General features: G+C 42.7%; 1 protein-coding gene across 1 annotated transcript; it reads right to left on the bottom strand.

Annotated features, from left to right (window-relative positions):
- Nucleotides 1–1,176: 1,176 nt before the first annotated feature.
- On the bottom strand, nucleotides 1,177–18,481 carry Denr (density regulated re-initiation and release factor). The gene is made up of 8 exons (XM_055606362.1): nucleotides 18,371–18,481; nucleotides 17,566–17,683; nucleotides 11,981–12,000; nucleotides 11,024–11,108; nucleotides 7,171–7,254; nucleotides 4,370–4,486; nucleotides 1,624–1,763; nucleotides 1,177–1,511 (listed from the first exon to the last, which is right to left on the bottom strand). The coding sequence occupies exons 2-8, from the start codon at nucleotides 17,672–17,674 to the stop codon at nucleotides 1,467–1,469; spliced, it is 600 nt and encodes a 199-aa protein (XP_055462337.1). The 5' UTR covers nucleotides 17,675–17,683; nucleotides 18,371–18,481; the 3' UTR covers nucleotides 1,177–1,466.
- Nucleotides 18,482–18,767: the final 286 nt, after the last annotated feature.

Below are 18,767 nucleotides of genomic sequence, written 5' to 3'. Positions count from 1 at the left end.
AAAGGATGTTTTTGCATGGTAATTAACAATTTCGTGAATTCTACATTCTTAAAAGTATTGACAGCAACTTGTGTTTGTGATGCTATGGGCATGCGAGACAAGCAGTCTTTGCGCGGCCCAGCTATATATATATCCCCACCTACAGCAATTAAAAGACTTTTCACATGTGACACCTGATTTTCAAAATTCAAGTTCATGAAATTCATTCATTAAAACGATCAGTTTCTCCACAAGTTAGTTTAATTGCTACTTCGCAAACTCTAGACTGAGAACAGATACATGCCGTTTTTAAGTCGTTAGAATTTTACTGGCAGGTACAGCCAGAAACAGTTCCTCCCTTTTCTGAGCATATTTCCATTCCTAACAGTAAGAATTAATGTCTAGGGCTAGAGAGATGGCTCAGAGGTTAAGAACACTGGCTGTTCTTCCAAAGGTCCTGAGTTCAATTCCCAGCAACCACATGGTGGCTCATAACGATCTGCAGTGAGATCTGGGGTCCTCTTCTGACATATATGCAGGCCAAATGCTGTATAAATATAAATAAATAAATCTTAAAAAAAAAAAAAAAAAAGAAGAAAGAATGTCTAAATCAAATTTGTGGTCTGACCCTACTCAACATCACCAAGCAGGTTCCTAATATTCTTGAAAAAGTCATTTTCAAATATATAGTATCCAACCACAAGCTGTATCATTTCTTTAACTATTCTGTATTATTCTTAAACTCTAACATCATCAGTAACATTGTGATTGGCGCCCTCACCCACGAGTTGTACACAGGACTTGTCCTTAGCATAGGACAGTGTTGAAGTGGCTGACTGGGTCAGTGCACAGGCTTCTAAAGCTTTTAATGCACTTTAGCAAGTAATGTGCAGAACGGCTTGAGCAAGCCTACCCACCCTGGGTAGCTACATCACCAAAGTGACCTTTGTTAATGAAGGAACTAATCCAACCAAAACTCCATTAGGTTCAAATTCTTTTGAAAAGTTGCTCAGCTTTCTGCCAATAAGATAACCAACAGAAACATTTCCCACAAAAAGGTTTTGGTGTCAAGAGTCTAGCCCATTAGCAGTGTTTCCCCAGCACACACAAGGCCCTGGGCCCCACTGATAGCACCGAATGGGAGGAGAGTCTATAGTGTTTTTCTAAAATAAAAAGTTAAAAAGAGGAAAAAAAAAATCAGTACCAAATAACCAAAATGTTTTATTTGACTAAATTCAGATTCATGCATAAGCATGACAGTCTCTCTCTCTCTCTCTTCTTCAGACTTTGGCAATAAAAACAAACAAATAAACAAACAAACCAAGCAGCCTTGTACAGAACAGTGAGAACGCCAAGGATGAGGAGTCTACAGCTTTACTGTAGGATATATATATACACATATGTACATATGTATATATTTCTGAAAGGCCTCTCCTCTGTTGGCCATGTCAACTCTCAGGTCAGCTCGGAAGCACATAACCTCAGAATCACTTCTTCACCTCTCCAAGGTCTTCGATGCTGTCATCATCCACCTGGAAGAAAACAGGTAAAAGAACTTCATGAACTGTGGCAAAAATTAAAAAGAAAGGAAGTTACTTGCTTTTAAAACTTGCTTTTATGGGTGCATAAACCCTGTGCACTTACCTCTGGCCACTTTTCCTGAATGACATCAATTATGTCATCTGTGAAGTCTCCCTGAATGATGATCTCATCCTCCCCTGTTACTGAGGCACCGCAGGAGAATTTTTGAGCAAAAAATCTTTGTGCTTCTTTGAGATCAATTTCTGTTTCGTTTTTTTTGTTTTGTTTTGTTTTGTTTGTTTTGTTTAGAAAAAGAAAGGGCAAGAACATAATTGAAATTGTAAAACAAAGCCATTTCATTTTGAAATTTCATCTACATTTTAAAACCATTTAACAGTTGGTATTAATGATTTTTTTTTGTTTTTAAATCTCAGAAGAGTAACTGAAACTACCATAGGCAGAGCTCTTAACATGTATTTTCAAGGTCACATAGCAACAGTATATACAACAGCATTCTTCACACTGCTCCATCACACAGTAAGACCAAAATAGCTGGGCATGGCAACATACAGCTTTAATCCCAACACTCATAACGCAGAGGCAGAAAGAAGGATCTCTGAGCTACAGGCCAACCTGGTCTATATAGTGAGTTCCAGGGCAGCCAGGCCCACATAGAAAGACCCTATCTCAAAACAAAACAAAAACAAAAAAACAGAATCCAGGAACACATTACTTACAAGCATCACATTCATTCATGTTTTAGCTACTTACAATAGAAAAACTGAAAACAGAACCAAACCTTTATACACAAGTTTTTATTTTGTTTTTTGCTTGTTAAAACACAGAATTGCTACAGAGCCCAGCTGCCTTGAACTTGTATTTCTCATCTTTCCCAAGTGGAGGGATTATAGGTATGTGCCACCTCAACAGGTTAAATCTTGGTATTTAAAAGGCAGGTTAGGTTAGTGATGTATTTATCAATCTGTACAACTTTTATTGTCACACACAGAGACCTTGGTTTACATTTTACCACAGCCTCTACTATTCAGTTACCCTCTATAAAGGGCTTTGAACAAAACTTTGTGCCATTACCCACCTTCCCTCACCTCTACTGTTATTCCCCGAGATGGGCTATTTTTTCAAACCTCTCTCAAAAACTGTTGGAAACATAGTAACAACTCCTGGGCAGTGTTAAATCCTACCTGCATTCTGTACAAATATCCAAAGCAGTAATCCCCAAAGAGCGAGGCACCGGCACATCCCTGCAATCCCAGATACTTAGGAGGCTAAGCAGTAGTTTGAGGGCAGCCAAAGCATCATAGCAAGATAGTACCTTTTTTTTGTTTGTTTTTCAAGACAGGGTTTCTCTATCTTGATGGACTTGCTCTGTAGACCAGGCTGGCCTTGAACTCACAGAGATGTGCCTGCCTCTGCTTCCACTGGGGCTCCCAGGTAAATAGTATCTTGTAAACAAAAACTGCTGGGCATGGTGCTGCACACCTTTAATCCCAGCATTTGGGAGGCAGAGACAAGCAGATCTCTTAGTTCAAGGCCAGAACGGACTACAGAGCAAGTCCAGGACAGCCAGAGCTGCACAGGGAAACCTTGTCTCAAAACAAAACAAAAACAACTACAGCAACAACACCAGAAATAGCAAAACCAAGCAAAATACTCAAAAGAAGGTGGTGGTGATGGGGGATGTACTAGTGTCTTCTACAAAAGACTTTAAATGTTAATTCAAAAGCTACAGTTAGAAATGAAAAACCTAGGGCTACAGATTCACTGAGTAAGGAGTCCTTGCCTAGTATTTGTGAGGCCCTCACTTCTATCTCCAGCAGTGGACCACATAAACTAGGCAGGGTGATACACTCCTATAAACCAGTACTCAAGGTGGAAGCAGGATCAGAAGCTCAGGTCATCCTTCACTACTAGCAGAGTCAGCCTGGGAGATAAGAGCTCCACTCACTCTTTTCTTTTTTTTGAGGCAAAGTTTCACTATGTAGACCAGACTGGCATATGCTTGCTTCTGCCTCCCAAGTGAGAGGATTAAAGGGGTGTACCACCACACCTGATAACCCTGCCTTTATGGAAAACAAAGTAACAACAACAAAGACAAAACAAAACAAACAAAAAAGAACCTTGTGCTGAACATAGCACATGCAACAACTAGAAAATAAGGTGGATGGACTGCCTGAACTGCCCAACCATTCCAGGCTAGCCTGGCTACAGAGCAAGACCTGTCTTAAAAAAAAGGGAGGGGGGCTGGAGAGATGGCTCAGTGGTTAAGAGTACTGTCTGCTCTTTCGGAAGACCTGGGTACAATTCCCAGTGTCCACACTACAGCTCCCAACTGTCTATAACTCCAGTTCCAAGTTATACGACACCCTCATACCAATGCACATAAAATAAAAGAAAATAAATTTAAAAAATTAAAAAACAAAATACGGAAAGAATCTAGAGGGGCAAGAAAGACAGATGGCTTAGCAGGTAAGAGCAATGGCTGTTCTCATAGAGGCTCTGGGTCCAGTTCCCAGCATCCACATGGTCACTCACAACCATCTGTAACTCTAGTTCCAGGGAATCCAGCATCCTCTTCTGGCCTCTGTAATCTGTAAGCACCAGGCAGATACACGGTGCACAGACATGCATGTAGGTGAAACACCCATACATGTAAAATAAATAAAAGCAAAACAAATAAAACCAGAAAGAAATGCAAAACCTCTGTTAGTACCTTCTTGGCATAAACAGATACATGGCTGCTGGGGATGCTGCTCCCCCAACACCACAAAATCAAGTAGACAGCAGAAACATGGGTTACATGATACAGACAGACTTCCAGGACTGTAAACAAACTAAAACCTCAACTCACCAAAAGTTGCAAGGCCACACACTCTTGTTACGTATTTTTTCTTTGCTCTGGGGATTTTGGCTATCGTGACCTTCTGTGGAACTGTCTTCTTCTTCTGCTTTATTTGACCTCTTCCACCTTAAGAAAGAATGCACATCAATTGTTTTCTTCTTCAGTTATAAAACACTACACAATACTGAGTCTTTTATTTTTAAGTTTCTGTTCTAAATACAAAATCACCCAGGCTACTTATCCAATAAACACTTATCAATTAGTACCTACTATGTGCCTGGTACCGCACTAAGAACTGAGGGTGCAGATAAAGGGCAGTTCCTATCCTCCAGACTCACAATCTATTAAAGTGAGTGGTGGTGGTGGTGGGGTATTAAAGCAGACATGGTGGTACAGGCCTACAGTAGCAGTACTCATTTCAAGGTCAGCCCAGGCTACTTAGTACGACCAAGTCTTAGTGGCCTGTGGATGTGTCATCCAGTAAAGGTGCCTGCTGTCAAGCCTGAAGACCTGAGTTCAATTCCAGAATCCATGTGATACAAAGAAAAACTGTTTCCTCTCACTGACACACATGTGCACACCATCTTCCATACACAATAAATATATATTGTTTTGGTTTTTTGTAAAAGGGTTTCTCTGTGTAGTCCAGGCTATCTTGAAACTCAGAGATCCATCTGCCTCCCGAGCACTGGGATTAAAAGTGTGAGCCACCACTGCCCAGTGCAATAAACAAATAAAATTAAAAAAAAAAAAGAAAGGAAATGTTTCTGAAAGGAAGTGCCCTCTAAAGTGAGTGTTAAGGAGCAGGGGAATGTTTATGTGACGACAAATGGCTGGACAGGTACGAGACACACATACATTCAGTCAAGACATTACATTGAGGAAGCATGCTGTCTTATTGGAGAAGGCTTAGTTAGAAGTCAGTAAAGAACTGGAGCAAAACTTGGGCGTGACTACACTGGGCAAAGCAAAGTCATTGAAGAGAGAGACTGAAGAATGGATTCAAGGTTTTGAGGACCATGTCAACTCTAGTGAGAAGGGTAGGCTCTATGAAGAGTAAGGTGGAAAGACAGACAAATGCAGTTCTTGCAAACCCCAGCAAACACTAATCAACATATAAACCAAATGCAGCGTCGGTAACAGCCGCTAGAGTACAGAGCAAGAAGAGAAAGAACAGATTTTAGGACTATTTAAAGGGAGCAGAGTCCAACACAGTTTTCAGGTTTCCAGCTCATATGACAGGACTACTGTGCTATCTCTGCCAAAATGGGAGAAATGAAAGGACTCACTCAGTCGATTTAATTTTGGAAATGCTTCATTTGTGGTATCTGTGGGGACCAAGCACATTTCCAGCCAGACATGGGCCAGGTACAGAGGAATAGACTTAGGAATTATAGGTATATAGTATAGCACAAGTTAGAGGTATGACAGAAACATCCTAAGAGAATAAACAGAACGAGAAGGTAAGAGGATCTAGGACAGGGTCTGGAAAGTTACTTTTAATAGCCATAAAGAAGAAGAGAAGTCTACACACACAGGCAAACCAGAGAAATTCACACTTCAGAAAGGCTCATGCATTCTTTCCACTTAGCAAATACCAAGACACTTTGTGACTGCTACCACAACAGTTTCAGTAAGGTAAAAGCCAGGTTTAGACAGAATGGAGTGAACAGTTAAGAGACAGATGTGGGGAAAGGAGGTGAATCAATTTTAGTAAAGACCTCTGTCTAAGAACAGATGAGAAGCAGGGCATAGCGGCACTTACTGCCTGTAATCCCAGCACTCTGGGAGGCAGAGGCGGGCAGATCTCTGGGAATTTGAGGCCAGCCTGGTCTACAGAATTCCAGGACAGACAGGGCTACACAGAGAAGCTGTCTCAAAAAACCAAAATAAATAAATACATACACACACACACACACACACACTTGAGAAAAGTAAGGAGAAAATAGCAAAAAACTCTTGGCAGAGTTCTTTTTTTTTTTTTTTTAAGGTTCAATGCTCAGCACTGGAGGAGGTTGGGGGTGGGGAGGAAGAGAAGGGGAAACAGGGAAAGGCAAAATCTTTAAAATATTTAAAATTTGGGGCTGGAAAAATGGCTCGGCAGTTAAGCACACTTGCTGTTTTTAAAGATGACCCAGGTTTGGCTACTGGAACTCACATGACTGCTAACAACCACCTGTAACTCCATTTCCAGAGATCTGACTCCTACTGTCTTATCTTCCATGGGCAAAACACCCATACATATAAAATAAAAATAACTCTTAAAAAATTATAAGCTGATTTTAGTCACAAAGTAATGAAGAGATGGGCAGGGGATGGGTGCCACAGCATAAATCATCTGTTTTAGAGAAGAGAAACTTAGTTGTAAGTAACAGAAAGGAAGTTCCTTCAACAGAAAGGAACCTTTAGCAGGCTAGTTACATTTTAAATGCACATAGGGTAAACTCACATACATTCTGAGTAAATTTTAATTTTTCCTTTTGAGACAATATTTCTCTACATATTTCTGGCTGTCCTGGAACTCACAGACACCCATCTACCTCTGCCTCCTAAGTGCTGGGATAGAAAGTGTGTGCCACCATCACCAGTTAGTTTTTGCTCTTTTTGAGACAGAGTTTCATTATGTAGCTGAGGCTGGCCTTGAATTCCCAGCAGTCCTCTGGCCTTAAGTCTCTCAAATACAAGCATGAACTACCACACCTAGCTCATGCTAACACGCAGAAATTCTTCACGTTGGAGCCCTCATCAACCCACCTGTCTTCTATAAAGGAAAGGTGTTTGTAGAAATCAAACCTGGGCTTAGGCCTTACCTCTCTTCTGTTTTTTCTTCTCCTCCTCTTCCCCTACAGGTCCTTGGCCTTCACTAATTCCAGCTTCTTGTTTGGGTGAATTTTCTGGATATAAAAATGAAATGCAAGAGCATGAATATCATTTTATATTAATATTAAAAAAAAAAAGAAGAAGGAATCAATCACCCACTGAAGATGTGGCTAGGGCTGAAGAGCTCTGGCCTGAATGCAGAGCCCTGGGTCCTACCCCCACTTTAGTTCCAGCACTGAGGTAAAGGCAGAGTATCAGCAATGCAAGGCCAGGATATTTTGGCTTTCTGAGTGTGTCTGCTGACGTGTTTCCTCACCCCCAATAAATGCTATTCTACAACTGCTGGTTGTCTATAGTGCTTGAGATTTCTCTACTGCTACCAGTTTTTTCCTTTTTTTTTTTTTAATTTAACTGGTGGAAAAAATAACCTGATCAAAACCCCTAGACTGTATCATTTTGGGGGACTTGGGTTAGATTTTTTTTTTTTTTTTGAGAACCACTAACAGAGGCATCTCTTACTGGTAAGACACTGACAATAGGCCTTCTACAGAATTCTAATGTTTCTGCTAGACAGTCCAGCCAGCTACAAAATTATGCCTCATCTTATTAAACAATACTTACATTAAACATGTCAAAAATATTTCCTCATTATCCTTGTACCTTAATGTTTCCAATGAGGTTAAAATAAAAGAAACTCAATGGCCGACTTACAAGCCTAAACTGGTTTATAACATACAGTTTGTTATGGTCTCTGAGACAAGGTTATACCGGTTGTCCTGTAATTCACAAATGTAGACCAGGATGGCCTCAAACTCAGGGCTCCACCAGCTTCTGCTTTCCAAGAGCTAGGATTAAAGGTGTGCACCATCATGACCACTTACTCCTTGAACTCTTAAACCTGACAGATGGCCTCCCCAATAGTGTACCTCTTATGGTTGACAAAGGTGGCAGAGAAGTCATGAGTCTCATTGATATCTATGACAGAGCCTTCCAAGAATTACTCAGGTGGTTTTCTTACCTGTTCTCTTCCTCTGATAAGGGTAAACCTGTCCTAGCTATTTTTTCAACTACACTCTAAGCTGGAATTACAGCTTACTTACTAACAGCCTCACATTTTATGCTACAGATGCTAACTCACTCCTATGACAAGCTCCAAAAATACACACCATGACTATAAGGGTGTCTTATGCTCTAAGCCATTGCCACTGGTTAAGTTTTAATATAGCCCCTTAGACAGACTGCCCTATGAGGCACTCTTGACTGCTGCCCCCATCATCCTGACCCCAAGCCCCCTACGAACAATTAGAGTGACCTCTGGTGTGTATGGGGTGGGGGGAGAGATTAGGAGTTGGGCAGACTCTGTGGTAGACAGACAGACAGACAGGAAAGAGAGGCCATGTCTGGGTAATAAAGGTAGAAATATCCAAGATGGCCAGTTTCCTCCTCATCCTCCAGATTTGAGACAATTGCCTGGAAACTTAAAAAAAAAAAAAAAAGGCTTTGTACGCTTCATCCCCACCAGCAGCCTGCTGCTGCTGGACTGGTTCAAGAAATTCAAGGCCTGCTCAGGACAAGCCAACAGTTCTGGGCCACCCAAGTATCCTCGTTTTCTTCAAACTGACCAACCCTCAATTAGGGTAAGAAAATGCTCCAGAGGCTTTAAAAGTGGGAAAAGTCCCCACTCTGCTTTGCTGAGGTTTTTTTTTTTTTTTTTCCTGTGTCTGCTACATTTGTGTTTCCTTCTGTCTTTCCCAATAAACTCTAGTAATAAACTGCTAATTAAAACCCAAATCAAAAACAAAAAACAAAGTTCAAGGACATCTTTAGTTTTGTAACAAGTTTGAAGCTAGCCTGGACTACAAGAGAACTGTCTCAAAACAAAACGAAACAGGGATGTCCAGGCAGCTCAGTGGATAAGGCACTTGCTTCAAAGCTTTACAACATGAATTTGTTCCCTGGAACCCATATTGGGAAGAGTTCAGCTCTCACAAGTTGTCTTCTGACCTACAAAGACAGACAGACACACACCCCACTAAATGTTTTTTAAAATTCACCTCTGAGCAACCTCATAAGTGAAGCATCCCATACTAGCTGAATATTAGTAGTATCCAGAAAGCAAATGGCTATACTACACTCGAAATTGAACTCTAAAGTATCTCATAAGTGGTAGTCTGGTTATGTATCCTTCAAAGGTCCAGATGTTGAAGACTAAAAATGCAGAGGGTAATTATAAGACCAGCCTTAAGTGTCCTTGTCCAAAAAGAGTGACTAAGTAAGTAGCTATCATCGTCAAAGGCCTTACCAAGGACAAGGGTTTTTTCTCTTATGGAAATATGAAAACTGAACAGCAAAGATAAGGGCAACACGGGATGTATTAGAGTGGATTCTGCCTGTTTTAGGCCTAGACTTTTCCTTGTTCTGCTACTGCCTTTATTTTAACCAACCTTAGGAACAGCTATCAAAGGCACTAAGGGATCTGTTCCTCCCGTCTGTGACAGCCCAGCACCTCCAACCCCACTGAGATGCCTGAACCTAAGCCCTACATGTTCCTCTTCATCTTCCTCACATTCAACATTCTCTTTAAAACAGACCAGTTCTTACCACCAGTTTTTAGCCACTGTTGCCATTCAAAGCCAAGTTATTGCCATTGTCATCACTGAGACAAGGATCTTTGAACTGATCGTTACCCAGGCTGGCCATGAATTTGCCCTGATGTCAGGTGTCAATCTCCTTATTTCAGTCACTTGAGATTATAGGCCTGTATTCTCTGCCCAACTTCCCTAAATAAGTCTAAATAAGTAGGTTAGAGGACAACTGTATGGAGTTGGTTCTCTCCTTCCATCTTTATGTGTTCCAGGGAAACTCAGGTACCCAGGTTTATGTAGCAAGCACCATTACCCATGAGCCATCCTGACAGCCTGAAGCAATTATCATTTTTCCCCCTTTCTGCTTACCAATATCTGTATAATTACTTGATTTGTCTCCCCTTCAAGAATTCGTTTCCACTGCTTTGTCTTCAGATCCTCAAACAGCATACAGCATATATATGCTTTTAATAAATGTGAATATAGCCAATTGTGGTAGAGTATGACTTAATCCCAACATTCCAAAAACAGAGGGAGGTAGATCTGTGAGTTCAATGCCAGCTAAGGATACATAGTGATACCCCTTCTCAAAAAACAAACAAAAAAATTGTAAACAAATATATAGATAATAGATATATCCCCTAAATTATTCACTCTTTTATCAACCGATACAAAGATCTATTTTCTCTCGTTAGTTTTAAAGTTAACCAAGATTAGCCGGCATAGTGGCACACACCTGTAATCCTTGCACTCAGCGAGGCAGAGGCAGACAGATCTCTGTGAGTTCCAGGCAAGCCTGGTCTACAAAGCAAGTCCAGGACACCCAAGGCTACACAGAGAAACCCTGTCTCAAAGAAAAAAGTTAACCCAGATTGGTGAACTTCATAATATCTTGTAAAAGGACTTTCACACTCACACTCACACTCACACACACACACATACACACACTCACACACACACTGAACCAGGACTCTGCACGTGATAAGTAGGCACCTCACCACTAAGTTACATCCACAACTCTCTTTTACTTTAAGAGACAGGGTCTCTTAAGCTGCCCAGGCTTGCCCTGGCCTTGACATCACTCTCCAACCTCAGCCTACCACACAACTGGAACAGCAGGCCTCCATCTCCAGGTCCAGCTAAACTTTTTATGTTTAAAATGCCCCACCATGTATTTGTTTCAGTAATACAATTTTAATTAAAAAAAAAACAAAAACAAAAAAAAAAACCTATGTTCAAAAAAGGAAAAAGTTCATACCTACAGTCAGTTTTGCAAACTCATTTGGAAAATTCTTCTCTAACCACTGTCTACATTTAGCAACATCAGGCATATATTCACAGTACTAGAAGGGAAGGAAAAGAACAATTATGTGAGAAATCATGCATTTCAATCAATACAATTGCATTAAAAACCATCCATACTCCCTACACAACTAATGGATAAATTATATACTCTCTGTAAGCATGACAATCAAGAGGATCAGGCCGGAGGACTGTGAGGTCAAGGTCATAAACCATACAGTGAGGCCACCTAGTCTGAGAAACAGGAGGGAAGGGGAGAGGGGAGTCACAAAAAAAGTTTCTTGCTTTGGCCACAAAAGGCCCTCATTATTTTCCTGACTTGTCCACAGAGCTTGAGGGAAGGAAAGTCTTCTACACAATTTCTACTCCTCATTCTTCTTCTGCTTAGGCGTGTAAATCTTGGCTCTCAGGTTACTTTTGCTCCCATCTGACTACTCATCAATTCCATACAAAAATCTAAAACATACAAGTACAAAAAAGATGTACAGGTGGGGCTGGAAAGATGCTTAGCAGTTAAAGAGTATTTACAGATCTCACAGAGGACCTATGTTCAGATCCTAGCACCTACCAGTCGGCCCTAATCACCTGTAATGCCAGTTCTAGTGGATCCACTGCATTCTTTGACCTGGGAGCACTGTTTACACACGATGGAAATAACTCTTGTAGGCACATGCACATTAAATAAAAATACACACATAAACCTTTAAGGCACGCAAATGTACGTACGCGCGCGCGCGCGCGCACACACACACACACACACAACTAAGTATTCTGATCCAAAATTCTCTACAGAAGGTTGAAACACTATCAAATGATAGGAAATGAAAAACAGCAGCTCTTAGCTTAATAACTCTAAAGTCAAGAATGATCTCACACGCAGAAGAGAACAAAAAACCTAATAAGTAGAACTTACCTCTGTTGGTAATGAACAGACTAGAGAAATGGAGAGAAAAAAAAATGTGAAATATTAAAACCATGAAAACATGAGACTCAAAACTACTTTTTATCTGACAGAATACTTTTTTTTCCTTCTAGTGTTTCATTTTGTTCTTTTTAAAAGACACATATGTGTTATCACCTCTCCTACATGTCAATCAAATATTCTACTTGAGGGCTTTCCCTCTCGAAACCTTCCAAGAATATGGAGTATCAGTCAGGAAGCACATGCTAGCTTTACACTCCACAGCCTTCCTACCGAAGCCTCCCCAGTGCTGAGAGTACAAGCGTGCACCACCTTGTACCACTCACCTTTCAAATACTGCTCTGCAGAGGTTTCGGAGATAAAAGTTACAGGATTATTTCAAACGACAGTATTCTGACATTTTGATCTAAAGACAACTGTCAGTTAATGTAATAGAAAACCTTTAGCATTTAATAACTTATCTGTGTTTGTTTTTAGTTAAGATGAGAGCTTCCTCAAGACAATTACATCTTACTCATGTCTCTGAGTAAACTACAATGACATAAAGCAGAAACCCAAAACATGTTTTCTAAATAAATTGAAGCTGTTCTCTGAATCCCTGCTAAATCTCCAGCTGAGAGATGAGAGCAGTCTCCTCTAACTTGCCTTTCTCCAGGGGTGGAGAGGTGGCTCAGCACTTTAGCACACCTGCTGCTCTTGCAAAAATGTAAGGTCCCAGCTCCTCCATCAGTGGCTCATACCATCTGTAACTCTAGCTCCAGATCTGACACCCTCTTCTGGCCTCTGTGGGCACTCACAACTGTGGCAAAACACAGACTTCAAAAATAAAAAACTGCTGCTCAGGCTAGGCTGGAATTCCTGGTCTCAACTGATCCTGCCTCAGTCTCCTGAGCAGCTGGGACTACAAATGCTTAACACCGTATCTCGACTCTTCTAAACCCCTGCTAAATTCTGACTAAATCTTACTATAGGCTAGTCACTAAGTTTGCTTCCTCCAGCTTTTTACCCTGCTGCCAGACGTGAAGCTATGTGAGAAGACAGCTTCTTTGTTCAAAAACCTTCAGTGATGTATACAACAGCTAAGAACAAGTCCTGACACTCTGATCCCAGACACCACTGTCTTTCAATTTCCCGCTTCTACTCTGAAGATCCAAACATTGTAGCTTTGCAGGTATTGCAAATTTACATTCCTCGTCCTTTCCTACGTCTCTTGCTGCTCTTTGGCCTAGCATATCTGCCCTTCAGAACACTACCTTCCCTCCAAATTCCTGTGTTCACCTCTACAGTCTCTCCTGACTCTACAACTCAAAGACCCTCTCTCCCCCTTTCCACACCACCATTTGTGACTGTCCCAGATGTGTATCTGTCTCCCTCTGCTACCAATTACACCTATGTGCCCCTCCCCCACCAAACACTAACAACTACTCAGTTGTTACTCGCAGAGAACAAGCAGAGCCTTGCTATTTTACAACCTTTTCATAATCTAGTGCAATATCTTAGGCAAGTATACTGTCGCCACAGATTCACTGTGACATGGGCCCTATTCAGAATGCCACTGCACATGGGTGGTAATGGCACACACCTTTAATCCCAGCACTCAGAAGGCAGAGGCAGGAGGATCTCTGTGAGTTCAAGGCTAGCCTGATCCACAAAGCATGTCTAAGACAGCTGGAGCTACTACAAAGAGAAACCATGTCATGGGGGAAAAGAATGCCATTGCACCTTCCTACCCAGTTGGCTAATGAAGCCTATCATCACATGCTACAGTTGGACTATAAGTGCATCTTTTGGTAGCCTCTGCCCTACAGACCTGGTTTACTAAGCCTAGGGCCACAGAAAACACATCTTATCGTTGACTTTCAATCTGTCTAAGCCTGATTATCTGAGTTCAATTACTGGAATCCTGAGCTCTACTCTTTTACATACACAAAATAATATTAAAATAAACAACAGCAACAAAAGGTTAGGAACTGCTCGTCAGTGGGACAGAATGAATAGTGTCACCCTTTCAAAAGCCAACTTAGAAGTGACATACATACAGTCTAGCATTGTAGGTCAGTTTATTATTTTTTCTGGAAACCCTGGGCTCAATTCCTAACACTCCATAAACTAGGCACGGTGGCACACAGCCAGAAGCAGCACTCAGTATCAGAATAGGATGATCAGAAGTTCAAGGTCATCCTCATCTACACAGCAAGCTCAAGGACAGCCTAGGATTCGAGCCTTTTTTTTTTTTTTTTTAATTTTAATTTAGTAGAGAGTGGTGATTCACACCTTTAATCCCAGCAGGTAGGAAGCAGAGGCCAGCCCAGCATACATTATGAGTTCTTGACCAGACAAGGTGACACAGCAAACCCTGTCTCAAAAACAAAAACAAACAAAATACCTTTTTTTTTTTTTAAAGGTGACACAAATGGACTGGAAAGTGGTTAAAAGCACATACAACAAGCTGTAGACACCACTCACGAATATATACACATAAACAGAAATAAAGTAAATCCAGGGGCTAAAGAAATAGCTCAATGGGTAAGAGCACTTCTCTTCCAAGGGATAGGGTTTCGACTCCCAGAACCACCTGTTAACTCCAGTTCTGAAGGGTCCAATGTCCTTTTCTGGCCTCTGTGAGCACCAGACATGCAAGTGCTGCACAGACAGACACATAGGCAAAACACCCATCTACACCCATTAAAAAAAAAAAAAATTTTTAAAAACACAAGCAAGGCCTCAAACTCAAGAGATGTGCCTGCCTCTGCCTCCTGGGTGCTGGGAATAAAGGTGTGCTCCATGTTTTTTTTGAAGACAGGGTCTTACTCTGTAGCCCAAGCTGGCCTCAATCTTGCAAACCTTCCCCTCTCCACCTCCCAAGTGCTAGAAATACAGGCCTGAGCCACCATGCCCTGCTTAATCTTTATTAGCTTATTATGTGTGTACATAGGTACATGTACCATGGCCTACTTTCAGGGTAGGTGTATTACTTCCACAATGTGGGACCAAGGGTTCCAACTCAGGTTGTAATGGTTCATAGCAAGTGCCTCTACCTGCTGAGCCATCACAAAGGCCCAACAGATTCAAGGCATTTATTACCACTGGAGACCACAACAATCACCCTGGTCTGGAGGTTAAAAGCTCCAAGGAAGTAGCCATTGCCATCCAAGGAACTGTCATTTTGGCCAAGCTTTCCACCATCCCTGTGCAGAGGTTACCTAGGTACAAGAACTACACAGCTCATATAAGATGACAGGCTGCTGTAGCTTTGTACTGGTTTATCTCATCTCCATCATAAAGGACAATGGCAGCTGTGTCTTGGCTCCTATGTCCAAAGAGCTGGAACCAGTGGCCAGTTTTAATGATGACCACTATCCTTCAGTCAGGGACTACACAACCACCTGACCAACTTGCCCAAGGCCACCTCTGATAACTACAAGGACCCACAGCTACTTGACTCTCTGGAAAGAGACTGCATTCATTAAAATCTCCTTATCAAAAACTTACAGACTATCTTGTGAAAACTCAGACCGGAATCTTTATGCATAGGATCGAGGATTTGACTACAGCTACCACATAGTTAATAAACACACAATAAACTTAATCAAGCTTGTTTAAAAGAACAAAGGGTGGGGGCTAGAGAGATGGTCAGCGCTTAAGAGACCTTACTGTTCTTACAAAGACCCAAGTTTGATTCCTAGCACTCATATGGTAGCTTAGTCCACCTGTCACTCCAGTTCCAAGAGATCCAATGACCTCTTCTAATCTCCATGAGTTCCTGCACACATGTGGTGCACATACACACACTCAGGCAACATACACAAACCCATTAAAAAAAAAGTAGCTGCAGCTAGGCATGGTAGCATATACCTTTAAATCAACACACTCTGAGCAGATCTTCAAATTCCAAGGTAGCCGAGGCTACAAAGTGAGTCTCTGTCTCAAAAATAACCAATAACAACAAAAACAATAAAAAGACCAAGTGAATGATGACTGGAGAGAACCTGTCCCAAGCTTTCCTTGGTGATTGGGGGTGGGTATGCAAAAGAGAAAAAAAAAAAAAAAAAGCCTGTTTCTCACTAAACTCCAACCTTGTTTTATTAAAAAGTCTAGGCAGAGCCAAGCAGTGGTGGTGCACAACTTTAATCCCAGCACTCAAGAAGCAGAAGCAAGTGGATCTCTGTGTTTGAGGCCAGCCTGGTCTACAGAGTGAGTTCAGGACAGGGCTACATAGAGATCCTGTCTGAAGAAAAAGTCTGGAGCTGGAAGATGCCTTAGTCTTATTAAAGTACTTGCCACATAAGCCAAGAGTTGAGTCAGCTGGGCACGGTGATGCACACCTATAATCCCAGCACTCCAGGACAGCCAAGGCTACACAGAGAAATCCTGTCTTGAAGTTGAGTCAGGATCCCCCAGCAACCTCAGCGTCCATGTAAAAGCCAGCACCGAGGCACAGAAGCTAAGTCCCAACACTGAAAAGGCCAAAAACCCACAGTGCTTGTTAGCCAGCCAGTGTAGCTCATTAGTGAGCACCAGATTCAGTGAGAGACCCTTTCTCAAAAACATGGTGGAGTATGATCAAGGTAGCCATCTAACCTCTGGCATCATGTGCATATACGTCCACACACAAACACACACATAAAACCTAACCATATTATTCAAACTAGACTTGCCCAAGTCTGTTCCACTACACATCACTCTGACCTCATCTTCTCTACTTTTAACCAACACCCTCCATATACTTTAAGAATTCAAGCCAGGCACACAGTGGTGGCACAAGCTCTTAATCCCACCACTTGGGAGGCTGAGGCAGGCCTATTTCTTGAGAGTTCAAGACCACCCTGGTCTACAGAGTGAGTTCCATGACAGCCAAGGCTACACAGAGAAACCCTGTCTTGAAAAACTAAAAAAGAATTCAAAGTTGCTCAAGGGTTTAAAGCACCTGATAACAAGTCTGAGGGCCAGAGTTCAATCCTTAGGATCCACATGGTAGACAGAACTAAGGTCCACAAATGGTCCTTGACATCCACAAATGGATCGTGGCACAAGTGCACACATGGACAAATAAAATTAAAACGTAATAATAAATAAATAAAATTGCTCAAGATTCTAGTTAGACATCAAGCCCCCCCCAGAACGCCTCCTCACCCCAGTACAGGGACTGAACCTAGAGGCTCTGAATTTTCTGGACAAGTGCTCTGCCACTAAGCAACATCTCCAGGCCCTGCCTCCTCCTCAACACCTCACTTCCTTTAGGATGCCCTTTCTCACTTCTTCCATACTTCACTCACTCTCATTAAGACTCCCTATCTCCCAAGAAGCTCTCCGTAACAGCGTAGTTCACATCAGGCTGTGATAATCTACTCACAAAACTCTATTCCAACTGGACTGTAAACTCCTCCAGGCAAGGAAGCAAGACCCAAATGACTCAGAAAAGAAGGAATATCTGTCAACCTGTCCTTACTAGGAACCCCCTCTTCTATTAAGAATCCAGCAAACCACAAAGACAGTTGGGGGACCAAATGTGAACCATCAACATTAGGTGTAAAGACAGTGAGCACGAGACATTCCTTTTTCCTTCTAACACTTGCCTCCACAATAAAGAACTCGAAGAGGGTAGTCCGTATCTAACTTGGCACTGTTCCTCGGATCGCCTTTGCAATCAGCAGCACCACTGGATTCAGAAATGTCAGTAGCCATCTCACAAACCTGGAAACAAAACAACACAGCTTCACTGTCTGGTAACTCCACCCCAAAAAGCAGCATTGGGGTACAGGATTAGCTTCCACTCTGCATCCCTGAAACCCAAAGCTGTTTCAATTCTATTTTAAAAAACACAAGTCTCACTAGATTCACAAAAGGAGCAATTGTAGGCTTATCTACCTGCTCCACAGACTTACAAGGGAAGCAAGAATACATGGGCCATGAAGGCTAAGAGCTGGACCGAGGGCAAAAAGAGAAAGAGCGCGGGGGGGGGGTAGGTAATAGTTGGGGTGTGTGACTTCAATAGAGACAGGGCAGGTCTGAGGTTGATATAGGAGGGATGCAAATTGCAGTAAAGGCTACAGACATCTCGGCAGGACGGGGGCGAGTCACTCGAGGTGACCAGAATGCAACGTGGGGCGACAGCAAAATACCAAAGGAGACCGAGCCAGGGACGAGGATGTAAGTGCCAAGGCCTTGGGAGATAAAATCGGGACAGAAGGACCAGGAAAAGGGCAAGTAGCCCATTGGAGGGCTGAGGCTAAGGGGAGGTTCCGGGGACGCCACAGGAGGCCCCCATGTGGGCGGGCGTGGAGACGCTCGGCCCGGCCCCCTTCCTTTAGGCAGCGCCTCGGCTGCCCTTACGCGCTCTACCAGCTCCTCAGAAGCCTCAGAGGCGTGAGCGCTCGTTACCCAGCCGGCCGCACAGTCCCCGCCGCCTCCGCTCCCGCCAGCTGAAGCGACACATGCAACTCCTCTTCCCTGGCCACAGCTGCCCAAAAGCCGCCTGCTAGGCACGCTCGCGCGAGACACTAAGCTTTTATCGCGAGATCCCGGCAGCCGCTAGGCAGATGTCGCGAGAATCCGGCGTGCCCGGGGTGGGCGGGGCGAAGAGGGAGGAGCATCCGCCCTGCACTGAGCAGGGGAGGAAATGGGGCTGAGTTGCGTAGATGCGGATGGCCAGTGGGAGGCGCTCGTTACCTATTGGCGAAGGTGAGCGTGCGGCTCAGCAAGTTTCTGCGTAGTGGGGCGTGGCCTGGACTGGCAGAAAGGCTCTTGAGTCATAGGTGACTGCCTATTAATGATGTGG

Source organism: Psammomys obesus, unplaced genomic scaffold, assembly GCF_907164565.1.
Source record: "Psammomys obesus unplaced genomic scaffold, mPsaObe1.curated_primary_1811, whole genome shotgun sequence".
In the NCBI taxonomy this organism is placed as follows: domain Eukaryota; kingdom Metazoa; phylum Chordata; class Mammalia; order Rodentia; family Muridae; genus Psammomys; species Psammomys obesus.
This window is presented reverse-complemented; position numbering and strand designations above follow the sequence as displayed.

Coding starts and splice junctions, on each gene's coding strand:
- Denr (XM_055606362.1), bottom strand. CDS start 17,674: ATGGCTACTGACATTTCTGAATCCAGTGGTGCTGCTGATTGCAAAGGC. Junction 7,255..11,023: donor GTTTGCAAAACTGACTGTAG/GTATGAACTTTT, acceptor TTTTATATCCAG/AAAATTCACCCAAACAAGAA. Junction 4,487..7,170: donor GAAGAAAAAACAGAAGAGAG/GTAAGGCCTAAG, acceptor TTCTTTCTTAAG/GTGGAAGAGGTCAAATAAAG.